The 19,853-nt window shown below is 56.7% G+C and overlaps 2 protein-coding genes across 2 annotated transcripts; both read right to left on the minus strand.

The window, feature by feature from the left end:
• Positions 1-13: 13 nt before the first annotated feature.
• On the minus strand, positions 14-8,916 carry PDIA3 (protein disulfide isomerase family A member 3). Its single transcript, XM_085234116.1, has 13 exons — positions 8,759-8,916; positions 8,560-8,638; positions 7,531-7,648; positions 6,707-6,814; positions 5,694-5,823; positions 5,125-5,241; positions 4,513-4,638; positions 3,802-3,984; positions 3,153-3,261; positions 2,176-2,304; positions 1,389-1,468; positions 859-916; positions 14-425 (listed from the first exon to the last, which is right to left on the minus strand). Exons 1-13 carry the CDS (start codon positions 8,914-8,916, stop codon positions 306-308), a joined length of 1,515 nt encoding a protein of 504 aa, XP_085090242.1. The 3' UTR covers positions 14-305.
• Positions 8,917-12,296: 3,380 nt separating this feature from the next.
• On the minus strand, positions 12,297-19,823 carry CKMT1A (creatine kinase, mitochondrial 1A). Its single transcript, XM_085234117.1, has 9 exons — positions 19,585-19,823; positions 15,150-15,348; positions 14,938-15,033; positions 14,631-14,852; positions 14,148-14,233; positions 13,452-13,575; positions 13,179-13,313; positions 12,770-12,895; positions 12,297-12,542 (listed from the first exon to the last, which is right to left on the minus strand). The coding sequence occupies exons 1-9, from the start codon at positions 19,731-19,733 to the stop codon at positions 12,426-12,428; spliced, it is 1,254 nt and encodes a 417-aa protein (XP_085090243.1). The 5' UTR covers positions 19,734-19,823; the 3' UTR covers positions 12,297-12,425.
• Positions 19,824-19,853: the final 30 nt, after the last annotated feature.

Below are 19,853 nucleotides of genomic sequence, written 5' to 3' on the forward strand. Positions count from 1 at the left end.
GGACAGGGGATACTTAGGTTTAAGGGGGTCATTTTATTGTTTCACTTCTCCAAATGTACAAAAAAAAAAATTAGAAAATAACCCTACCCCCCACCCCCTCCCAAACCACAAAACAAACCAGTCTGGGGAGCCCCACAGCAGTGCAGCTAAGAGGCGACAAGAAATTAAACAGAAGTAGACACAGCAGCTGGAGCCCCTCAGCCCTCATAGTCATTGGCTCTCCACAATCCAGAACTGGCCCCAGTCTGCCCAGTGCTTCCCCAATTCACACAGAGCCCATCCTGACAAGATGGTGAGTGGGTACTTTACAAATCCTCCTTCGCCTTCTTCTTGGATTTCTTGGCTTTATCTTCCTCCTGCAGCACAGGAGTGCTGGTTGCCTCCCGCTTCAAGTAGCTGATGAAGTCACTCACTTCTCTGCCACCCTGCAGAACACACAAGGCAGTAAGGCACAGCCTGTCCTCGCTGTGGACTCTGCCTTTGCTAGGGGAGAGTTTGGGTGCCAGCCAGGAGACCAAACTAACTGCAAGCAGAGCTCTCTCCTGTGGGTCTGCAGCAGGGACCACCGCGTGCGTTCCCTGGGCAACAGGACAGAGTGCCAGGCACAACTCCAGAGAGAGTCCACATTATTTGGACACCTGGATTCTACCTCATCACTTCACAAAGCCCCAGGAGTTGCATCTTGTTTAACGAGTCTCCAAAGGACAGGGGATACTTAGGTTTAAGGGGGTCATTTTATTGTTTCACTTCTCCAAATGTACAAAAAACAAACAAACAAACAAAAAAAATCAGAAAATAACCCTACTCCCCACCCCCTCCCAAACCACAAAACAAACCAGTCTGGGGAGCCCCACTCACCTCATACTTCTTTGGACTTTGCTTCTTGCCAGCTGGAGCAAAATAGATGGTGGGGAAGCTGGGGAAAGAGAACAGGTGTCTGAGCTCACAATGTGCTGCTTTTTTCAGGCCCCGTCCTTCCAGACCATCACTGAGAGGACTTGCACCCTTGCTCTAGTTTCACACAGCAACAAGAACAACCAGCTCTTAAGCCAGTATATGTGGCATCCAAAAGCCTTGTCTTATCTGCACAGCTGGCTGAGCGCAACTACAGTCAGGTTTGCTTGCTTTCAGAAAAGCAATTCCAGTGTTATTCTGGTCTTGGTGGTGCAAAAAAATCAGAGCAAATTCAAGAAAGAGGAAGGGCTCAGTGAGACAAGCTTTTAGGTATGGCAAGGAAACCAGAGGAGCAGAACAGATGTATGCAATTCCCTGTCTGTGCCCCCATTCTCTCCAGGAACCTCTTTCAGATCTTCTGTAGAGGATGCTGGTCAGAGACAGAAACCTGAACTTGTGTCCACTGACAGTGGTCTAACAGAAGTAGCACCTACCCTCTGACTTCATATGGAGAAGGCACATCGTTGGCTGTAGCATCCATTTTGGCAATGACAATATTGGGGTCTTTACTGAGCTGTTGAAAAAGCACATTAATAACCAATCCATAGCAGTTAATGCCAGAACTAAACTATCAACATCTAAGGTAGGATTCCACAAGATAGCATGTATCGTTCATAAAAGCTGAATAAAATTTGTTCTAAAGAGTTCTCTCCTGCTTCAACAGGGGCACAGGGAACTAAGCCCCTCTTCATTCAGTTGTATGCAGCACAGATCTCCCAAAGACTCTCCCCAGACTCATTCAGTAGCTACAACTTCTAAGGAATGCTGACCCCAGAGGCGCCGTCTGCCTCGAGCCTTTTAGAAAGCAAACTGAGTGTAAGCAGTGCCCAAGCAGGAAGGGTACCTGACAGCCACGTAGGAAGAAGGTGGCCAGATCTGCAGAGACATATTTACACCACTACTGAAACAATCTGATGGAAGGATGACAGTGACATGCATAGTCTTTACAATACTATAATCAGAGGGAAAAGACCCGAAAAGGAACTTTCCCACCCCAGGACTAAATAAGGTAATATTGATGTGCCACCACAAAACCAGCTCAGTTACTGCCATGCTCCAGATCCTGCTAATGCACTTCTGCATCATCAGGAGATGGCAAACTCTGCAGTCCTCAGGAAGGCACGGTTATACCATTGCACTGTAAAGGTTGGAGACGCAGAATATGCAGAACTCTTTAGTGCAGAGTTGTCATTTACACTTGCAGTAGAGACTCTGACCTACCTTCTCTCCCAACTCCTTGTATTTGGGCTCCAGATTCTTGCAATGGCCACACCAGGGTGCATAAAACTCTATCAGGACATCTTTGTCTTCTGCATTAACAATTTCATCAAAGTTCTCAGCAACCACCACCTGAAAGAGTTTGATCACACAAAGTCTGGACTTTTAAGCCAACAGTGAGGCTGTACCACGACATGCTGTGCCCCAGAAAGCCTGGCCTCCCACTGCACTGTATCTACACAGGATGTGCACTGTATCTACATGGCACCAAGCTGACCAAACACACAGCTCTTCACCAAGCTGCAGCATCCTCAGCAAGCAGGCAAAAGCCTGCAATAAGATACTGGCACCACCTGCAAGTGAGTTTTGGACGCTCTAACACTGCAGGAGAAAGGCAGAATGATTGATTTCTTAATCCCAGCAAGCTCCAGGCTAAAGGACGAGGTTAACTATGTTTGCTGAGGTCATCCCAACCCACACATAAATAAGCAGTGCAATTTCACTCCTGTATGAGACCCTCATCTGAATGTAAAGCCACGGGAATGCTTTCCTTCAGTGCAGATTCCAGGGGGATGAACAAGCAGTAGGAATTAAACCATTATCTTAAGCTGATGAGATGAACAAATAAGACTTTAGGAACTGAGTTGTTGTGACCAGCTGCAAAGGGGAGGCACAAGTCAAGATAACAGAACCCTTGTAAATCTCAATGATCCTGCACTTGCAGAGAGCATCGTAAGTGGGCTCATGCAGGAGTAACTATGCTGACAGAGAAGCATGGAATCAAAACTGCAAGCTGAGTTTCTTCAGCTCAGAAGCGCAACATAAAAGGGATTGAGTTCTTTTTCTATACAACACCACAGACTTCAAGGTGCCACAGCAGTACACTCGCAGCAAGGTATGCTGGCATACAACTAGAAGCTGCCGCTGAAGTGTTTTTCATCACCAGCTGTGGCTTTTGCCTCCCTTGATACAACACTCACCTTCACAGGGCCATCATTGTTTTCAGGCACAGGCTCTGATTTCAGGTACTTTTTCAAGTTGCCATCAAAGTAATCTTGCAAGAATCTCTCCAGAGCCTTTCCATCACGGCTGAAAGCAAAGTGACATTTTACAGCCACCATGGCACATACAGGATGAGAGAGGAAAACCTTCAAGGCTGATTTAACCTCCTTCCACCCACATAACAGATGCCACCTTCATCTGTGAGAGCAGCACTCTGGGGCCAGCTTAGAAGAACAAGCACAACAGACACCACTAGAGTTTTGGCAGGAGCCTGGGTGCACATCTCATTCTAGGTTTTAGGCCTTCGGAGCACCCTTAGATTTCCTCTTCTCTACAGGAACGTACAGCTGGAATTCCCACCCATGCCCTTTACTGAATCTTAATTCCTAAGCAGACATTATACAAAGTTGCAGAATTAAGCTCAAGATATTTAAAGACAGGACAGGCTCTAGAGGGCAAGAAAGCACACTGGGCAACTATCAATCTTTCTGACCCAGCAGCCATTTCTTCCAGCAGGAAGATCCAGCTTTCCTATTTCCTCCAAGCTAATGAACAATTGTTGGTCACAGACTCCCAGACCTGAATCTATCAAGCAAGAGGCAACACTGCTAACATTCAAAAACTTACGAGAATTCTTCCTGCATGACATATTTATCTCCTTTAGCTGTTCTGATGGCAACAACAGGAGCCTCACCCACGCTGTTGTCTAGACCGAATTCTGACAGCTCGTGGCCAAAAGTTTTCCGGCTGGCCACAGCAAATGACAGTTTGTGACCAGCATCCAAGAACTTCTTTGCAATCATCATAACTCTGAAGAAAAAAAAGACGACAAAAAACAGAAAACAAAGCATGATTCCTTGGAACATTATCTTCCACACAAGGTAACACTTCTCAAGTTGAGGAACACGCTGGTCAAGAAAATCAATGGTGTGACGTGAAGCGATTCCACATAGGAAAGTCCTCCAGAAACAGCGTTAAGAAGCAAAGCAAGCTTGTTTATTCTGAATACAGCCTGAGCAAATGTCAGGTGTACTTTTTTTTTTTTTGACCCATCAGATTCATCACTGAAGAATACAAAGGATAGAATACCACATAATCTTACCAAGGAAATTTCAGTTTAAAATGTAAGGACTAGATATCCAAAAACAAGTAGCTGGGTTTTCAAATGAATGCCTTGAGCAGCAAGCACTGTACTCTCGATCAGAAACCCAGTGGGGATTTTTCCAGGGGAGAACAATTCCCATATGAATATAAGGAACTCTAAGATGAGCTACTGACCACCACAACGCGGGGATCAAATGAGAGAAGCAGATGAACGCTACCCCGGCCACCACATACCGGTTGCGCCAGTAGTTGGAGCCCTTTGCATTCTTCTCATAATCCACATCGTAGTACGCCACCAGCAAATCCTTCCCTTGGATCAAGTCTTTGTTGTCTTCAGTCATATGTGGACAGATACCAAAGCTATCAATGAGACAGAGGTTAGCAGCTTTGACTTCACCATCCAAATTCCATCCCCTCCCAGGAACGGTCTCAATACAGCACGTTCCTGATTCCCACCCAAGAATGCTTAATGTATTAATAACCAGTACGACACAAACATTTTGCCCGTTCACATACTGTACTGTTTGAGTCAAATCTCCATCTCTAGCCACAACTTCAATTAATGCACCTGATCTAAGGTTTATACGGCATACTTCTCAGGAAGCATATATTTCTTTTAAACAGAAGCCTGGTTGCTTCAATATAGAGAACAGATGTCAACAACCACACCAGTATTTCCAGAAAGAAGGGAGATAGCCCAAAGGAAGCGGTGTAAGCAAGACAGCCCTTTTGGATAGTAAGCAGAAGTAGCAGCTAAGCTTGGTAGAGAAAACGAGTTCTGACAGGATGGAACCCAATTTGGGATGGACTCCTGTCTATCCTGTCGTCCAGCAAGGAATCACTCACATATTCTCCTGGATAAACTTCTTGATCTTTGCACTGGTGATTTTGTCTTCAGTGTACTTGACAGTGCTCTCCTCAAACTTGTTTGCCAGCCGTGAAGGTCGGAACAGGACCACACCCCTGAGAGGAAGCAGATACCATGAAATGATTCAAAGCATCCCTGGGCTTTCAAGGGGCAGCAGCAAGACAAGAATTCAGCCTCCACTGACCACCCTCATTAACATCCATGAACACAGCAAAGCAGACTATTTTCTTGGTAGCACTACTGCACCAGATGTACCTGCCAGGCTGTTTCTCATTATTCAGACAGGCCATGGCCTCCAGCAACGAGAAACTAGAAAGAAAAAGCAATGGGGATGCAAAACACCCATTGAGATACTTCCCACGTGGAGGGGAACACTAATCCTCTAGATCCTGCAACCATTTTACCACACCCAAACTCTTGCCAACACACACACACACACACCACCGACAGCTGGGAAAGCAACAATACCTTACAATGTGCTCAGAAGGTTATTAACTGGAATTATTTTGTTCCAGTTGCCTTAGCAAAAACATCTTTAAGAACTTACTCTCCATCTTCCTCGTACTTCTGCACCAACTGCTCCTCACTGGTGTGTGCAAAACGGTAGTTGTCTCTTAAGTTGTTGGCAGCTTTCATGAATTCAGAATGAGCGTCGCCAGAAGCATCTCTAAAGAAGCCTGCAGCAGAAGGACAGATGGTGACCTCAAACCAACTCAGCAGTAGTTACTGTGCAGCTCATCGTTTGTCTTTACAGTGCGCCGAAAGCTGTCTGCTGAACCAAGTTCCTCAATGCACACCCAGACCTTGATTTTTGAGTTTCTCCCAGTTTTAGTGGAACACTTATGCATTTCTTTCCTTCCACCAGCAGCGAGTTGCTCAAGAATTAGTCATTCAGCTAAAAGAGAGCTATCTGCTGAGCACTACAATTTCCATTTGCAGTCATATGTGACACTATTAGTGGTAGGAACTGGTAGCCAGGGTACACAATAGAAATAAGTGCTGATCAATACTCAGCCCTTTCCATTTGTATGATGATGCCTGACCTGCAGAAAGGAAAGCTGCTATTACCACTCGTAAACCATGATCAAATGAGACAAGGATGATAAATACCATCCTAGCAGGATTTCTAGAAATCCAAAGCTACCTCTTGTCAGGCAGCCAAAGGAGCAACAAGCTTAAAAAGCAAAACAAAACAAAGACTACAGTGCCAGGAGTTCTAAAAGACAGTCAAAGAGCCACAGGAAAAAAAAAAGTTGGACTGAATCCCCAGAGGTCACCAAGTCCAATCTCCTCAAAGCAGAGCCAACTTGAAGTCAGGTCAAGTTGCTCAGAACTTTTTCCAAACGAGTTCTGAAAGATCTCCAAGATTGAAAGTTTTGGAACATCTCTGATCACTTGCTTCTGTCTTTCCCTTCCTGCCATGAAAGACTTTTGTGCCGACATCCACCTGGAACTTCCCTTACTATACTTTAGGATACTGCCTCTTTTCTTAGCACAGCACATTCACAACAGATCTTCCAGAGTCAAGTGTAATTTAAATTCTGCACCGATTCTACTCACCCACTACAGAAGCATCTTTATCACCAATGAATTTCTCAAAATCAGCCAGGGAACCGAGAGCCACTGAAGCAGGTCCTGCCTGTTTCTTGAGATGACTGACAATTCCATCTTAAAATAGAAGTGAAACCATTAAAGGGATCGATACAAAGCTTCATGAGACACTTTTCAAGTTCCCTAAAACAAAAGCCATTTCTGACAATTCTACTATTAGCTCCCAAGCCAAGTGGCCCAATGGTGACACAATAAACACGGCATGAACTGAAAGTCTGTCATCAGCACCTTTTCTTCACCTTCATCACACTGAAAACTAATCTTAGAAATGCAGAGATTTTTCAGAGCACTGCCCTGGTAAAAACATTTTTTCAATGCTCTCAAACCAAGAGCTGCACATGTATTACTAATGTGTTACAGAACACTCGCTGTGAAAAATGATTCACTAAATGAAGAACTGATCAGGAAACAGAACACCTCCTCGCTGCTGCAAAAGGAGTGCAGAGATTACAAAGTTACTTGTAATAGGAAGTTAAGGGTATAAGATCTTCCTCTGAAGCACCTTCCACGCACCACCCATCGTGGACACCATGCTTTTGAAGATAATTTGGAAGCCTCTTCCTATAAAGGGAGAGTTTTAAGTGCTATTAAGCATCCAGCACTCTTCCAACAGAAAGAGTTCTGGGAAGGGCAAAGGTGTGCATGCAAGTGGAATTCTTCTTTGTACCCCTCCATACATTTCACATCTCTGAAACAAAGACTGTTCTGTGTGGGCCTGCCTTGGAGCACTACTTCAGCAAGCAAGATGCAGACAGATGCTGACAAGCCCTCACCTGCTGTCCTGGGTCCATCATAGGTTCCTGACTCTTCTCCATCTCGAAAAATCTTCAGGGTGGGATATCCACTGACTCCATACTTGTTGCAGGTGTTTGAATTTGCTGTACAGTCAACCTAAGAGAAAAGAAGTATTGCTACTCAATGATTTATCGACCAAGCAAAAGCAGCTTTGCCACTGCACACATTATCACATATAACTTGGAAGACCAAAGGGTTTGAAAACTCTCACGTGCTTTTAATCAGGGCTGGATTCCTTCCACATAAAATGTAAAGATCTGAGAAACACCTGTGAGACCCAAGTCTATGAGATCAGAACCCAGGCCCAACAGCCCAACATGAAACCAAGCGGCCCATGGGTGACGTGGTACACAGACTGTCACTGAGACGTCAGCACTACAGAGCATGTAGTTACATGTGCATTAAGATGCACAGAAAAATTTAAGGAAATATACAGAAAACTAAGTAGTTGCAACTTTGAGATACCTTCCCCATTAAAACACTAGTAAGGGTAGATTCTTGTTGTTGATGAGAAGCTTAACAGGAATCGACATGTTAAGAATTCTTAGCATCTTATCAACAGTGAAGGTTTCGGCAACAGCTGAAGCAAACAAAAGACTGGAGAAAGCCATGTCAACCTCCCATAAAGAAAGCAGCAGACCCTTGATTAGCAAAACCACGCAAGTTTCCTGGAGGAAAAGGTGGTTCTTTAACAAAGCTCCTTACTGCGTAAGGCAAGGGACAATACCACAACTACTGAGTACAGCAATTCTTGGATTGAGACTGCACAGCTCCCGGGCGGCTCCCCCCACCCGAGCCCCCCCCCAGCCAGCAGCACACGCCCATCCCGCAGCCCTCAGTATCAGACCGTTCCTGACGCTTGAGTCTCCGAGAACTGCAGCGCATCACAGCTCTCAGCCACGGGCAGCTCGGCTGCACAGCCCGGCAGAGACCGGAACAGCGCGGCTTCTCCGCCCGCAGCAGCCACGGAGCCGCGGGCCCCGGGCGGAGCCGCAGCCGCCCCTCACCTTCACGAGCGGGACGATCCCCTTCAGTCTGGTCGCGGCCGCCTCGTATTCCGGCGCCAGGCGCTTGCAGTGCCCGCACCTGGGGGGAGGAGGAGGAGGAGGAGGGGCGTCAGGTCCGCCGGAACGCCTCGGCCCGCCCCGCCCCCGCCTTCGCCCCCGGCCCGACCCCGCAGCCCCGGCTCTGCCCGCCGCCCCTCACCAGGGCGCGAAGAACTCCACGAGCACCAGTCCCGGGCGCTCGGCCAGGCCGCTCTCGAAATCGGCGTCGCTGAGCTCCACCACGTCGGAGGCGCCGGCGGAGAGGGCGAGGAGCGGGAGGAGCAGCAGCGCGGCGGGCGGCGGCCGAGGCACGGACATGGCGGGCGGCCGTGCAGAGCTGCGCTCCCTCCTCGGCGGCGACGGCGGCTGAACAGGCGCCGGGGGCCGCAGGCCGGAAGTCCCGCCTCCGCAGCCGGATCTGCCGTGTGGCAGCTCCCCATTGGACGCCTTGCCTTACGTCACGAGAGCCGCGACCAATGGGCTGCTGAGAGGGAGGGCGGGGAACCGCAACGGCCGCCCCGCCCCCGCGGGTCGCTGGGTCCCGGTGCGGGCCGGGCCGCGAGGGGGCGGCGTGGCGGCGGCGTGGGGGGTGCTGCGCCGCGCGCGGTCGGCGGTCGGCCGGCGGCCCTCCCCACTCCGCCCCGCCCGGGCCTCGGCGGGGGCAGAGGCGTCCATCGCTGCAGAAAAGCGTTTCGGCACGCCGGTGCGCATCCCAGTCCGGCAGGCAGTCGCAGAGGCTGCGCGCGGAGCGGATGATCGTGGCTGGGCAAGGAGCGCCTCGGCTGGAGCCGGCGTTCGCACGGGGTCCCTTCCTCAGCCGTGCCGTGTGACCCTGGGGCGGCTGCCGGAGGCACGGCCCAGCCCGATCCCGGCTCTGCGTCGTTGCTTGCGCTGCCTCAGCACTGGCGCCCCGTTAGGAGGTTTTGGGGGCAGCCCAGCAAGCTGTGCAGCGGTTGCCTTTCTCTCGCGGTGTTGCAGTGCCCCGCGTGCTTCTCCAGGGGTGCTGCGCGGCCGAGACTTTGTCCGGTGCCGCCTCTGCCGCTTGGCTCCCACCTCCCAGGAGCTGCTTCGTCTCCACACACGCCACACCAAGAAGACCTTCGTCTCCCCATACAAACGCCCGTACAGCACTGAAATCCAAGAGAAGCGCTTCCTCTCCTCAGCCCAAGGGTAAGCGGTTCCTGCTCGCTGTCCTCCCACAGCTGCTCGGCAGTGGACCTGGGACTGCTTGCTCTGCAGCTCAGGGTGCGTTGGGTTGTGCTGCCAGCACAGAGCCCGCTGTACAGAAGCAGCGTTTGTCTGGAGGTGGATGAGCAAGAGCTGGGAGAACAAATCAGTGCTCGGCTCCAGCCCCTGACACTTCTTTCTCAATGAGCAGCTGCTGCCCAGCAGCCTTTGCTGGTGACACTTTGCAGGTTTTCCAATGCTTTGACTGTCACTTATCAAAGGTAGAACTCTACTGGAGGCATACTGAGACCAAGTCCAAGCTTGTCCTGAATCCCGAGCTCCACAGAGCCGTACGCCCACAGTGTCTGGTGTTCTTCTGAGTCCCATCTGTGTGCACCTGACCATGGACTTTGACAAGGCAATTAGTCAGGATCCTGTGTTTTTTTTTCTCAGTGACAAATCTCAAGTTCTGTCTACAGAACAGCCATGTTCTACCTGGTCACCCTGTTACCAGTAATCCAGATCATCAAAATCTGTGAGCACACACAGCCCCCTTCCCGCTGTGCTGCTGCTGCACTGTGCTGGGCTCTCCCTGTGCAGAGGTCTCACTCCTCGTGGCACAGCACAGCGGCAGGCCCGAGGTTCTGCCCTCTGCACGGTAGCTCTGCAGAACGTGCCCAAGAGCGCCAGAACTAGTGAAGTTCTTGTCTTGTCTGTAGCCACCTTCCGTGGCTGCAGCCCACATGGAGTGACAGCTCCTCCTCCTGATGTGTCCCACCACATCCTTTTCAGGACCTGGTGCCACAAACCCATGCCTTTGCCCCACGTCTCAGCCCCCACGCACTGCCTTCTGCCACAGCTGGTCTGGCATCTCTGCTGGACTTGGTGGGACAGTTCTCAGCGCCAGTGTTTCCATTTCCCCATTTGTTTCTCTTGGGCAGGCGTCCTCCTGCACTCACCCTGTAATCTGGCAAGGAGAAACCCAGCTGACAGCTGAGTCTGAGTAACTGTCACAGGCCTCACATGACAGAGCCATTTTCTTCTTGCAGTAGCTTTCCCCATACTCTGCAGGCTGTCTTTACTCTCTTCGGCCTGGATGAGTGGCTTAGACTGCTCCGGGATATCCGGAAGAGTCCCACTATAAACAAGATCATCAGTGGAGCCTGCGCTGCGGTCTGGATACTGACTGTGTCTTCCCTCTTGCAGAATGTTGTTGCAGCCATCACTGGTGAGTGCTGGGTCAGACTCAGCCACCGACCCCCCCGTACTCCCCAGACACCTCGAAGGGCGCTGCTCTGTCCGAGCAGCAGCACCGGGCTCCTCAAAAGGAGGAGGACGCTTTCCTCCCACCCACCGCCTTCAGATAAACGGGGGCTGCCGGGCCGCGGCTCCCGCCGCCGTCGCTCCGTTACTCCGGGACCCGCTGCTCCGCGCCGCCCCGTTGCCGGCAGAGGGCGCTGCGGGGCTGCCCGATAGCGGCGGGCGGGGTGCGAGGGCACGGCCGTGCCCAGCCTGCCCGCTCCGGAGGGCTGCCCGGGGGCTGAGCCGGGACCCTGCGCTGCGCACCGACCGGCTGCCGGCTGCCCTGGGCCGGCCCGGCCCGGCCGGTGGGGGAACGTGCTGAGGGGCGACTGCTGGGCTGGGTGCGGGGAGCTGCGGCAGCTTTTGGGATGCTGTCCCACGGTGGGGATCTGTGCGGGGTGCGGGGCCGTGCCGTGCCGTGCCGTGCCGTGCCGTGCCGTGCCAACCACCCGCCCGACTGCCGCTGTGCTGCGGCGGCCGCAGACCCCGCACTTGGGCCGCCCGGACACCGAGCGGGGAGAGGCGGGACTGCGGGACCGGGAGCCGCCTGCTGGTGGTGCTGGGACGGCTGCTCTGCGGGCGGCCGAGATACGGGGCCGGGACAGCTGGGTCATAGCGCGCAGCTTTGCAAGGGAACGGCCGGCGCCTGGCCCCGCTGCCCGGTTCGTGCTGCTCCTCGGGCCGCGCCCAGCAGCAGCTCCTTTCTGCTGCCTCCTGCCCAAACCCAGGCCTCCAATGGCTGCTGTGCGGACAGCAGCACTGTGCTATCTCTGAGCAGAGCTCTGTGTGTGTGTGTGTGTGTGAGGGAGAAAGCGCTCTGAAGGGCTCCGAGCAGCAGTGGGGACACGAGCCCTTCCCATGGATCACCAGGCTGGCACGCTCTGCTCTGATGGTGCTTTCTTTCCTGCAGGCAGAAACAGAGCCAGAGCAGGCTCTCCTCTGCCTGCCTGCAGCTTGCTGTGAGAATCCCCCAGCCCCTCTCCCTGCATGCCTGCAGCAATGCCAGGAACATTTTCCCAAGCCCCTCCTGTCCTATCCTGCTGCTAGCTGTCCCCAGGCTTCCCGCTCCACGGCCACATGCAGCCCCTGGGACCCCTCAGGCCTATTCCCCCACAGAAGGAGTGACCTGGAAAAATCCAGGGAGAACTGCTCGAGGATACCTAGACCCATCTGTGTGCCTCTCCGCAGGCACAGGGCCGGGTGGGGTAAGGAGCAGAGAGAGCCAAGGCTACAGCAGCACACGTTTATGGGGTCTGGCCTGGCTCCGTGCGTAACAGCGCAGGGACATGCTGGGCACAGTGATGTCATAAGCTATGGGTGAAGCTGGGTTCTGCAGGCTGGCACTGCCTCGGCGTGGCTCAGTGCCGGAACTGCGGCACTGGGGATGGGATGCGAATGTCCTGACCCTTTTCCAGCCGCCGCTCACAGTCGATCAGGTAGTTCACGCCGTCTATCACCAGCTGCACCAGTTCCACCTGCACCAGGAGCACAAAGTTCTGACTCTAGGCTGTCCTGGCCCCAGCCACCCCCCCAAGACGTGCCAGCAGCCGCTGCTTGAAGGGCACCTACTGCACCCATGGAGCACAGTGCCCCCAGTCCCCACTGCTGGCTTCAGCATACAGCTGCAAAGCTGTTCTGGTGCTGAGGTGTGTGCACCTTTTCCCAGCTGCCCTTGCCAAGACCAGCTCTGCCCCTCTCCCACCTCTGACTTCCCCAGCCGGTCCAGGTTGGAGATGTCAAAGACATTGCCGGTGGCTGCTGTGTCCACACCGCCTGTCCCACGCTTCTGTAGCCGCAGGTTCTCCAGGATCTTGGGGAAGCGGCTGTCCTGGTGCCCAAAGAAGGTGTCAGTGATCAGCAGGACCATCAGCTCCCCAGGGCTGCCCTCCCACACTCTGCAGCACCCTGTCTGCAGCCCTGCAGTCCCTGGCCCCAAGCAGATCCCATTCAGCACTCATGTGCCTGGCCCCTCCAGCTGCAATGCGGGCACCATGCTCCCCTGTGTGATCCCGAGCAGCATCCAGGGCTGTGCCACAGTCCTTTCAACCTGGCAGGGCTGGACTCTCTGTGCCTGCAGCCCCGGCTCCCCCAGCACCATCCACAGTCACTACCTTGCTGAGCAGTGGCAGCTTGATGTGGACGCCCGCCCGCAGCCCAGTGCCCAGGTTGGAGGGGCAGGTCAGGATGTAGCCCAGCCTCTCATTCCACATGAACTCCCAGCCTCGCTCCTGGATGAGTCGCTCCACCTGGGTTAGAAGCACAAAAAGCAGCTCAGCCCCCAGCCCAACCCTCAGCGCGTGCTGCCCAGCCCCAGACCGCGAGGGACACAAGCGCTGCACGGCCCCCATCCGCAGGGCTGGCAAGGCAGCGCCGAGGGTTCTCACCTCCTTCAGGCCCCGGCAGAACCGCTCAAAGACGCGCTTCATGTTACCGCCCTTCTCCATGGAGATGACGCGCGTGTGGTCCTCCTCGTTGATCCAGATCAGGAAGGTCTTCTCATTGTTGTGCCTGCGGCAGGGCAGCGCTCGGCTGTGCGGGGGCCGCGACAGCCCTGTGCCCACGCAGCCAGCGGCGGCCCGCAGCGCCCGCTCCCCTGCTGTTAAGGCCTGGCGGCGTGCGGGCGCGTGTAGGTGTGCAGGGAGCAGGAGGGAGAAGCGGCCGCGGCCGGGTGAGTTTGGGGGCGGGTACGGTGTGCAGAGCGGGGCGAGGCGCTGGGCGCTGTCTGGGAAGCAGCCAGCAGGAACGGGTTTTTGGCAGGAGAGGGAACGATGCGCTGCAGAGCAGGCAGGGCTGGCAGCAGGGCCCGGGACGGCCGCAGAGCTGCCCGCTGCCGTGCGAGGCGTTGCGGGTTGTGCAGGGGGCGGCCGCCCCGGCTCTGCGCAGCTCCATGGGCTGCAGCCGGCGATCGGAAACCAGGGTGGGCAGGGAGGACACAGCCGTGGGCACGGCGCGGCGGAACGGCGGCCTGGAGGCAGCGGGGTCTGCGGGGCGGGAGCGCGGGCGGGGGCAGCGGGATGGAGCAGCGGTGCCCGCCTCCTCCTCCTGCCCTGTTGGCGGCCCAGCGCCGGGCAGGTCCTCACCAGATGCCTCGGGCGTCGGGCCAGTCCCGGGCCATTCCTGCTGCCGTCAGGAGCGGGGACACCGGCTTGTCAAAGAGGAAGTGGTCCTGCAGGGACACAGCGTGTCAGCAGGGCACATGGCGGATACCGGGGCGCCGTCCCTCCGGTCCCCGTGCACCACACAGGAGGTGAGCATCGCTGGCTGTCCCAGTGCGGAGGCTGTGGGCGTGCAGTCCTCACAATGCCAGCGGGGCAGCAGCCGCGTGCCACGCACTCGCCTTTCCGTGAGCACGTGGAGGGACACAGGGCAGGAGCCAGAGAGCCCCATCAGCTGCTGGGCCACGTTCAACTCCATCTTCTAATGAGCGGGGCCGTGAGCAGCCTCTGCAGCATGGGGTAACCGCACTGGGGTTGTGCGCCGGTGCTGCAGGGCTTGGGGTGGGGAAGGGAGAAGTGGTGGGAGCTGGTGCCGGGATGGGGTCCCGCCGGGGCTGCCCGACTCACATCAATGAGCTGCTGCTGCTCCTTCTCTGTCATCTCGCTTAGACGGTAGTAGCGGCCAGACAGGTCCCCTGTGAGGCCGTTCAGAGCCTCCACCGTCACCTTCTCCACCTCCCTCCGCTCGGCGCGGGTGCAGGCGGGTGGAAGGCTCAGCCCACGGATGCTGCGCCCGGTCCGGACCCGGGACGAGAGCACGTAGCGCTCATCGAAGTGGCCAAACTTAATCTAGAACAAACATGGGACATTGGCGGGCAGAACTGGCACTGAGCATCACTGTCCCCAGGGCCGGGGCACACCGCAGCATGCCCACCTTGGAGGCGTCCAGGTCCGTGACGTGCTTCATGGTGCGGGGGTTGTACCCATTGTGCCGCTCCTGGATCACGGGGTCGAACAGCTCTGCAAACACCTGGAGGGAAGTGGGACAGGGCAGCTCCTCAGAGCCAGCGCCATGCACAGCCCTTTGGGGATGTGGCAGGTGCCCTATGGAGCCTGGAGCGTGGCAGGGCCCCGGCCGTATCTCACCTCGTACGTCTCCTCATCACCAGCCACCATGCCGACCGTCTTGATGAAAGGGTGGCCTGGGTTGTCCACGCCGGTCTGGATGCATTGGTCCAAGGTCCAGCCGTTGGGGGTGGCTTTGTCGCAGAGCCTCGCATAGATGGCTGGCGTCAGGTTGCTGGCCATGCAGTTGTTGTGTTTCCGCAGGTCGGGGTACTCAGCACTGCGGGAGGAGGCACCAATGAGCCTCTGTGTCCAGCAGTTTTTTGCCGAGTCTGACTGGGTTGGAGCTCATTTCCCCACTGCAGCCCACAGTGCTGTGTGTTACCCCCATAGCTGCGATGGCACTGATGTTGCACCAACGTTCTGTCTCTTACTGAGCAGCACTGGCACAGCACCACAGTCCTCCCCGGTCCTGCAGAGCCTGGGTATGGGCAGGAGGTGGGGAGGGGACGTCCCTGGGGCAGCTGGCCGAACCCGACCGGGGCATATTCCATACTGCACACACTGCAGTCAGCAATAAAAGCTGGGGGCAGGGCGAAGGAAGGGCTCTCATTATGAGAGCTTCCATCTGCCCAAATGACCACCGCGTATCCCAAGGCCCTGATTCCCAAGGAGTGGCTGAGCATTGCTGATGGAAAATCAAGAATATATATATTTTTTTCCTTTTACTTCTGCGTGACCTTTGTTGTTTTTTTTTTTTTTTTTCCCTTCCATTAAACTGCTCTTTATCTCAACCTGTTGAGGACAAAAGCGCAAATTCAGTCACTCCTTCCCTTTCCTTGGGTGAGCGTGACACCTACAAACTTTTTTCCTGGTATTTTCTCCCTCGTCTCCCTGGGCAGTGGGAGTGAGGGCAGTGGGTGCTGCTGAGTGGCCATCAACTGTCATCCACCCCAGGTCCCAGTGGTGCCTCTGCCTTATGGAGACCCCCATAGCAAGGTGGGCAGGGAGAACTGTGCTGTCCCCACAAAGACAGCTGCTGGATCGCATGGGAGCAGAGAGCAGCCCAAGATGATGGCTGCCACGAGGACAAGAGTCCATGAGCAAGTCTGGCTGGTGCTCAGGGTACAGCTCCTTATCAGCTATGTACCAGGGCTTGGTGCTGGGAGTGCTTTGTGGCAGGCAGCCATGTCAGCCACAGCCCCACGTAGTGCCTGGGCGCAGGGCTGCCAGCTCCGGGCTGTGCAGGGTTTGCTCTGTTCTGCACAGCGCAGGGCAGCTGCTCCTGCTGTGCCTGTGAGTGTTCAGGTCTGTGCGTCTGCACGCAGCCCTGGGGGCTCTGACCCCACACAGCCCGGACGCTGTGGGGCAGGAAATGGGCTGACCCTGATCTGCAGCTGGTGGGAACCGCACTGCTCTGGCGCAGTTTATTGTATTAGGGGGATGCTTTCTTCTAATCAGCTTAGCGGGAGGCCGTCTCCTGACCTCATTCCCACTTTAGCTGGGCTTTGTGCTTTCCTGTGCTCACAGGGGAATTGGCGGAGCAGGACCTGACCGCACTCTCCTTGGCCAAATCCCTCCCACTGGAGGTACCACTGTCTAGAGTGGGACAGGAGCAGCCCTCCCCAGGTCGAGAGGACTGGACGGTGGCCAGGGATACCTGGCCCCTCTTCCTCAGGGAGGCACTGGCAGCTCAGGAGGAAGCAGAGGTGCCAGGTGCAGACATGAATCTGCGGCAGTAGTGGCAGCAGCCAATCGCTGTCACCTCCACTGCCTCCAAGCACCTGGCCCCATGCTGCTGTGCAGAGCTTGCCATCCCCAGCCCTGAGTCTGCAATCTGGCCCTGTGCCTATGGCTTGGCTGTTGCTTGTGGCTTCCGGAGTTTGCAGAAAGAAAGGGAGGCTGGGCTCATGGTGCTGCTCTGCGTGGGGAAGCACTGGCTCCAGCCTGTCCCCTTGCATGGAGGTGTTTGCTCTGGACAGAGCCAGTCCCAGGCTGGGCTGAGGCTGCTCCCAGTCCTACGCACATATCTTTGCTGTTTGAGTTGCTCTGGCTCAAAAGATGCCTTGTTACACGTGGGATGCAGCCTGCTCAGCCTCTTTTGTTGCTCCTGCCATTGGCTGGATGCGGACCCATGTCTCCCTAGTGTGAGACACTCTCATAAAAAGCATTCGCTGCTCAGAAAGGGACAGTTGGATTCATCCCTTCCCTGCCTCCAGCACTGCCCAGTGCGCCAGGACTGCAGCTCACTCTGCTTCCCACCCTGCTGCCAGCAGACTGCATTCAGAGCCAGCAAAGGTTGCTAAGGCGAGCAGGCTTGCTTGCAGCCAGAAGGAGGCTGTATTAGGTTTAAGCATTCTGCCTGATATAAGCAGTCCTTAGCCCCACTGCAAAGGGTTCAGAGACTTAAAAGCTCCAGGATCTGCGCCTGCTGCAGTGCTGATTTAGCTCCGTCCTGAGCAGACCTTTCCCCAGAACAGTCCTGAATCGCAGCCAGAAGATTTGGGCAATCTCTTTTCAGCCTTTCCAGAGCACCCCAACTAAGCTGCATGGGGCCGGGATAAGCAGAACATCACAGAGAATGACAGTGTTATACACTTGGTGCTGTGCTCATGCCCAGCAAAGCCCAAGCGGAGCCAAGGGCTATGATGTTGCTCTCGCCTAGCAGTCCAAGTTTCCTCTGCCCCAAGCAGGAAGGTGGCACCACACTTAGCCTTTCAGGGTTGCTCTCCCCCTGGTTTTGTTCCCCAAACCCAGCTGTAGAACTGTGCTTCATGCCGTTCTGTTCCCAGTACCCAGTGCTGAGTTGCAGGTGCATTCCCAGTGGGTCTCCAGCCCTGGAGGCCATAAGCTTTTCCAGCAGAGATGGAAGCGTTCCGGGGCAGCGCAGCAGGGAGGAGGCACCTTGCTGCCAGTGCAGCACCATGGCCCTCCGTACCTCAGGACAGGGCTGCTTGCAGTGCCCTCTGTGCCCTTGCACCAGGGGTTCTGCACTGCTCAGTGCACAGCAGGTACTGTGGGTCTGCTCGCGCTGCTGCACCTCCCACAGCTGTCTGCACTGATCCAGCAGCCTTTTCCAGCGCCCTTTCCAGTGGCACCGACTGCTGCTTCCACAGCCGCGGGGGTCGCTCCCTCACCCTGCTCTGGGCCGCCCCCCACCCCTCAGGTCTCGCCAGGCCGGCACGCGGCCCTCAGCATCCCCACCTGATGCCGACCCGATGTCTGCGGCCCTGCGGCCGCTCGGAAATCTCTCAGTGCAGCGCTGCTGGAGGGGTGAACGGGCAGCACCACGCGGCCGTTATCATTCACTCCGATTCCATTCCGTTTCCACGGCCCGGCCTGGCGCCGGCTCTAGGCACGGCTCTCTGCACGAGCAGCGCTCAGCCTGCAATGCAGAGCAGCACCGCGCGCTGCCGGCACGCTGCTGTTTGCTGCAGGATCGCAGCAGCCGCGTGCGTTTGGAGCAGCAGCGCTCTGCCTCCTCTGTTCCGCACCTTCCCCCACCCCATCTCTGCCGGCAGCGGGACGGGGGCACCCGCTCCTCACTCCCCGACCACCGCCGGGCTGTGCCGGGCTGCTGCCAGCCGCAGCCCCTGGCAAGGAGCGGTACGAAGGGAGCAACGTGAGAGTTTCGGCGCTGGAGCTGCAGCCTCGGCATTGCTGCACTGCTCTGACGCGACCAGCGGCTCCAAGGGAGCCGCGTCACCCCAGAAGCACCCGCAAGCCAGGCGGGGGGACCGCGCCCACTCCAAGCGCACACCTCAGAGCTTATCTCTGTTTGAAACCGCCAGCGCAGCGCGAATGGCTGCGCCGCAGCCTTGGACCTCCGCTCTCCCTCCGCCCCGAGCTGCGAGGGCGAGGCCCTGTCGGGAAGCCCCCTGCTCCTCTGACGACCGTGCTGAGCTCGGCCTGTGTCTGTGCTCGACATCCTCGCGGTGCCGTCCCCACCAGACTGAATCCTCGTTCCCCCGCCCCGCACGGGCCGATCACAGACCTCGGCAGGACCCTTCCGCAGCCCCGGGCCACGGGGCAGCGCTTTGCCCAGCTCGGCCGGCCCCGGGTTCCCCGTTCCCCATCCGGGCGCGGCGCGGCGGTGTCGGTGCCGCCCCGCGGGCCGGGGGCCGTCTCCGCGCTGCCCCAAGGCAGGCACGGACCCGGTTCCGGGAGCCCCGCGCCCCGGCGCGGCCGTATGGGTTGCGCGGCCCCTCCCGGCAAAACGGTGCCCTTGGAATCAGGGAAGCCGTATCCCGCAACCGCGACGGGGCCGCGTCGTGCCCGTTCCCGGACGCCCGAGGCAGAAGGGTTTGGTCCCGCCGGAGGAGTCAGTCCCCCCCCAACGGGGCGCGGCTCTGAGACGGGGGCTGACCGCGACCCCGGTCACTGCCGCCCCGAGGCTCGGGATGCCTCAGGGAGCTGCGGGAGCCCCGCGCCTCCTCCCCCGGTGCCCCGGCCGCGGGAAGCAGCCCCCGTCCGCCGCCGCCCCCGCACGTGCGCCCCCGCCGCCCGCTCCCGGTACCTGGGCGGGTAGCGCCGCCGCTGCCGCTCGCCGGCGCTGACCGTGTCCCGGGCGAGCAGAAAGCCGGCGGCGAGCGAGCCGGCGCCCACCATGGCCAGGAGCCCGGCGGAGCGGCGGGCGGAGAGAGCGCGGGCGAAGGTGCTGGCCATCGCGGAGCGGGGAGCGAGCGCGGCGGGGGCCGGAGGAGGACGTGATGGGAATGGGAACGGCGGCGGCGGGAGGGCGCACGGGGGGCGGGGAGCGGCAGCACGGGGCGGGGGGGCGGGGGG

Source organism: Meleagris gallopavo, chromosome 12 (genome assembly GCF_905368555.1).
Source record: "Meleagris gallopavo chromosome 12, MGAL_WU_HG_1.1, whole genome shotgun sequence".
Classification (NCBI taxonomy): domain Eukaryota; kingdom Metazoa; phylum Chordata; class Aves; order Galliformes; family Phasianidae; genus Meleagris; species Meleagris gallopavo.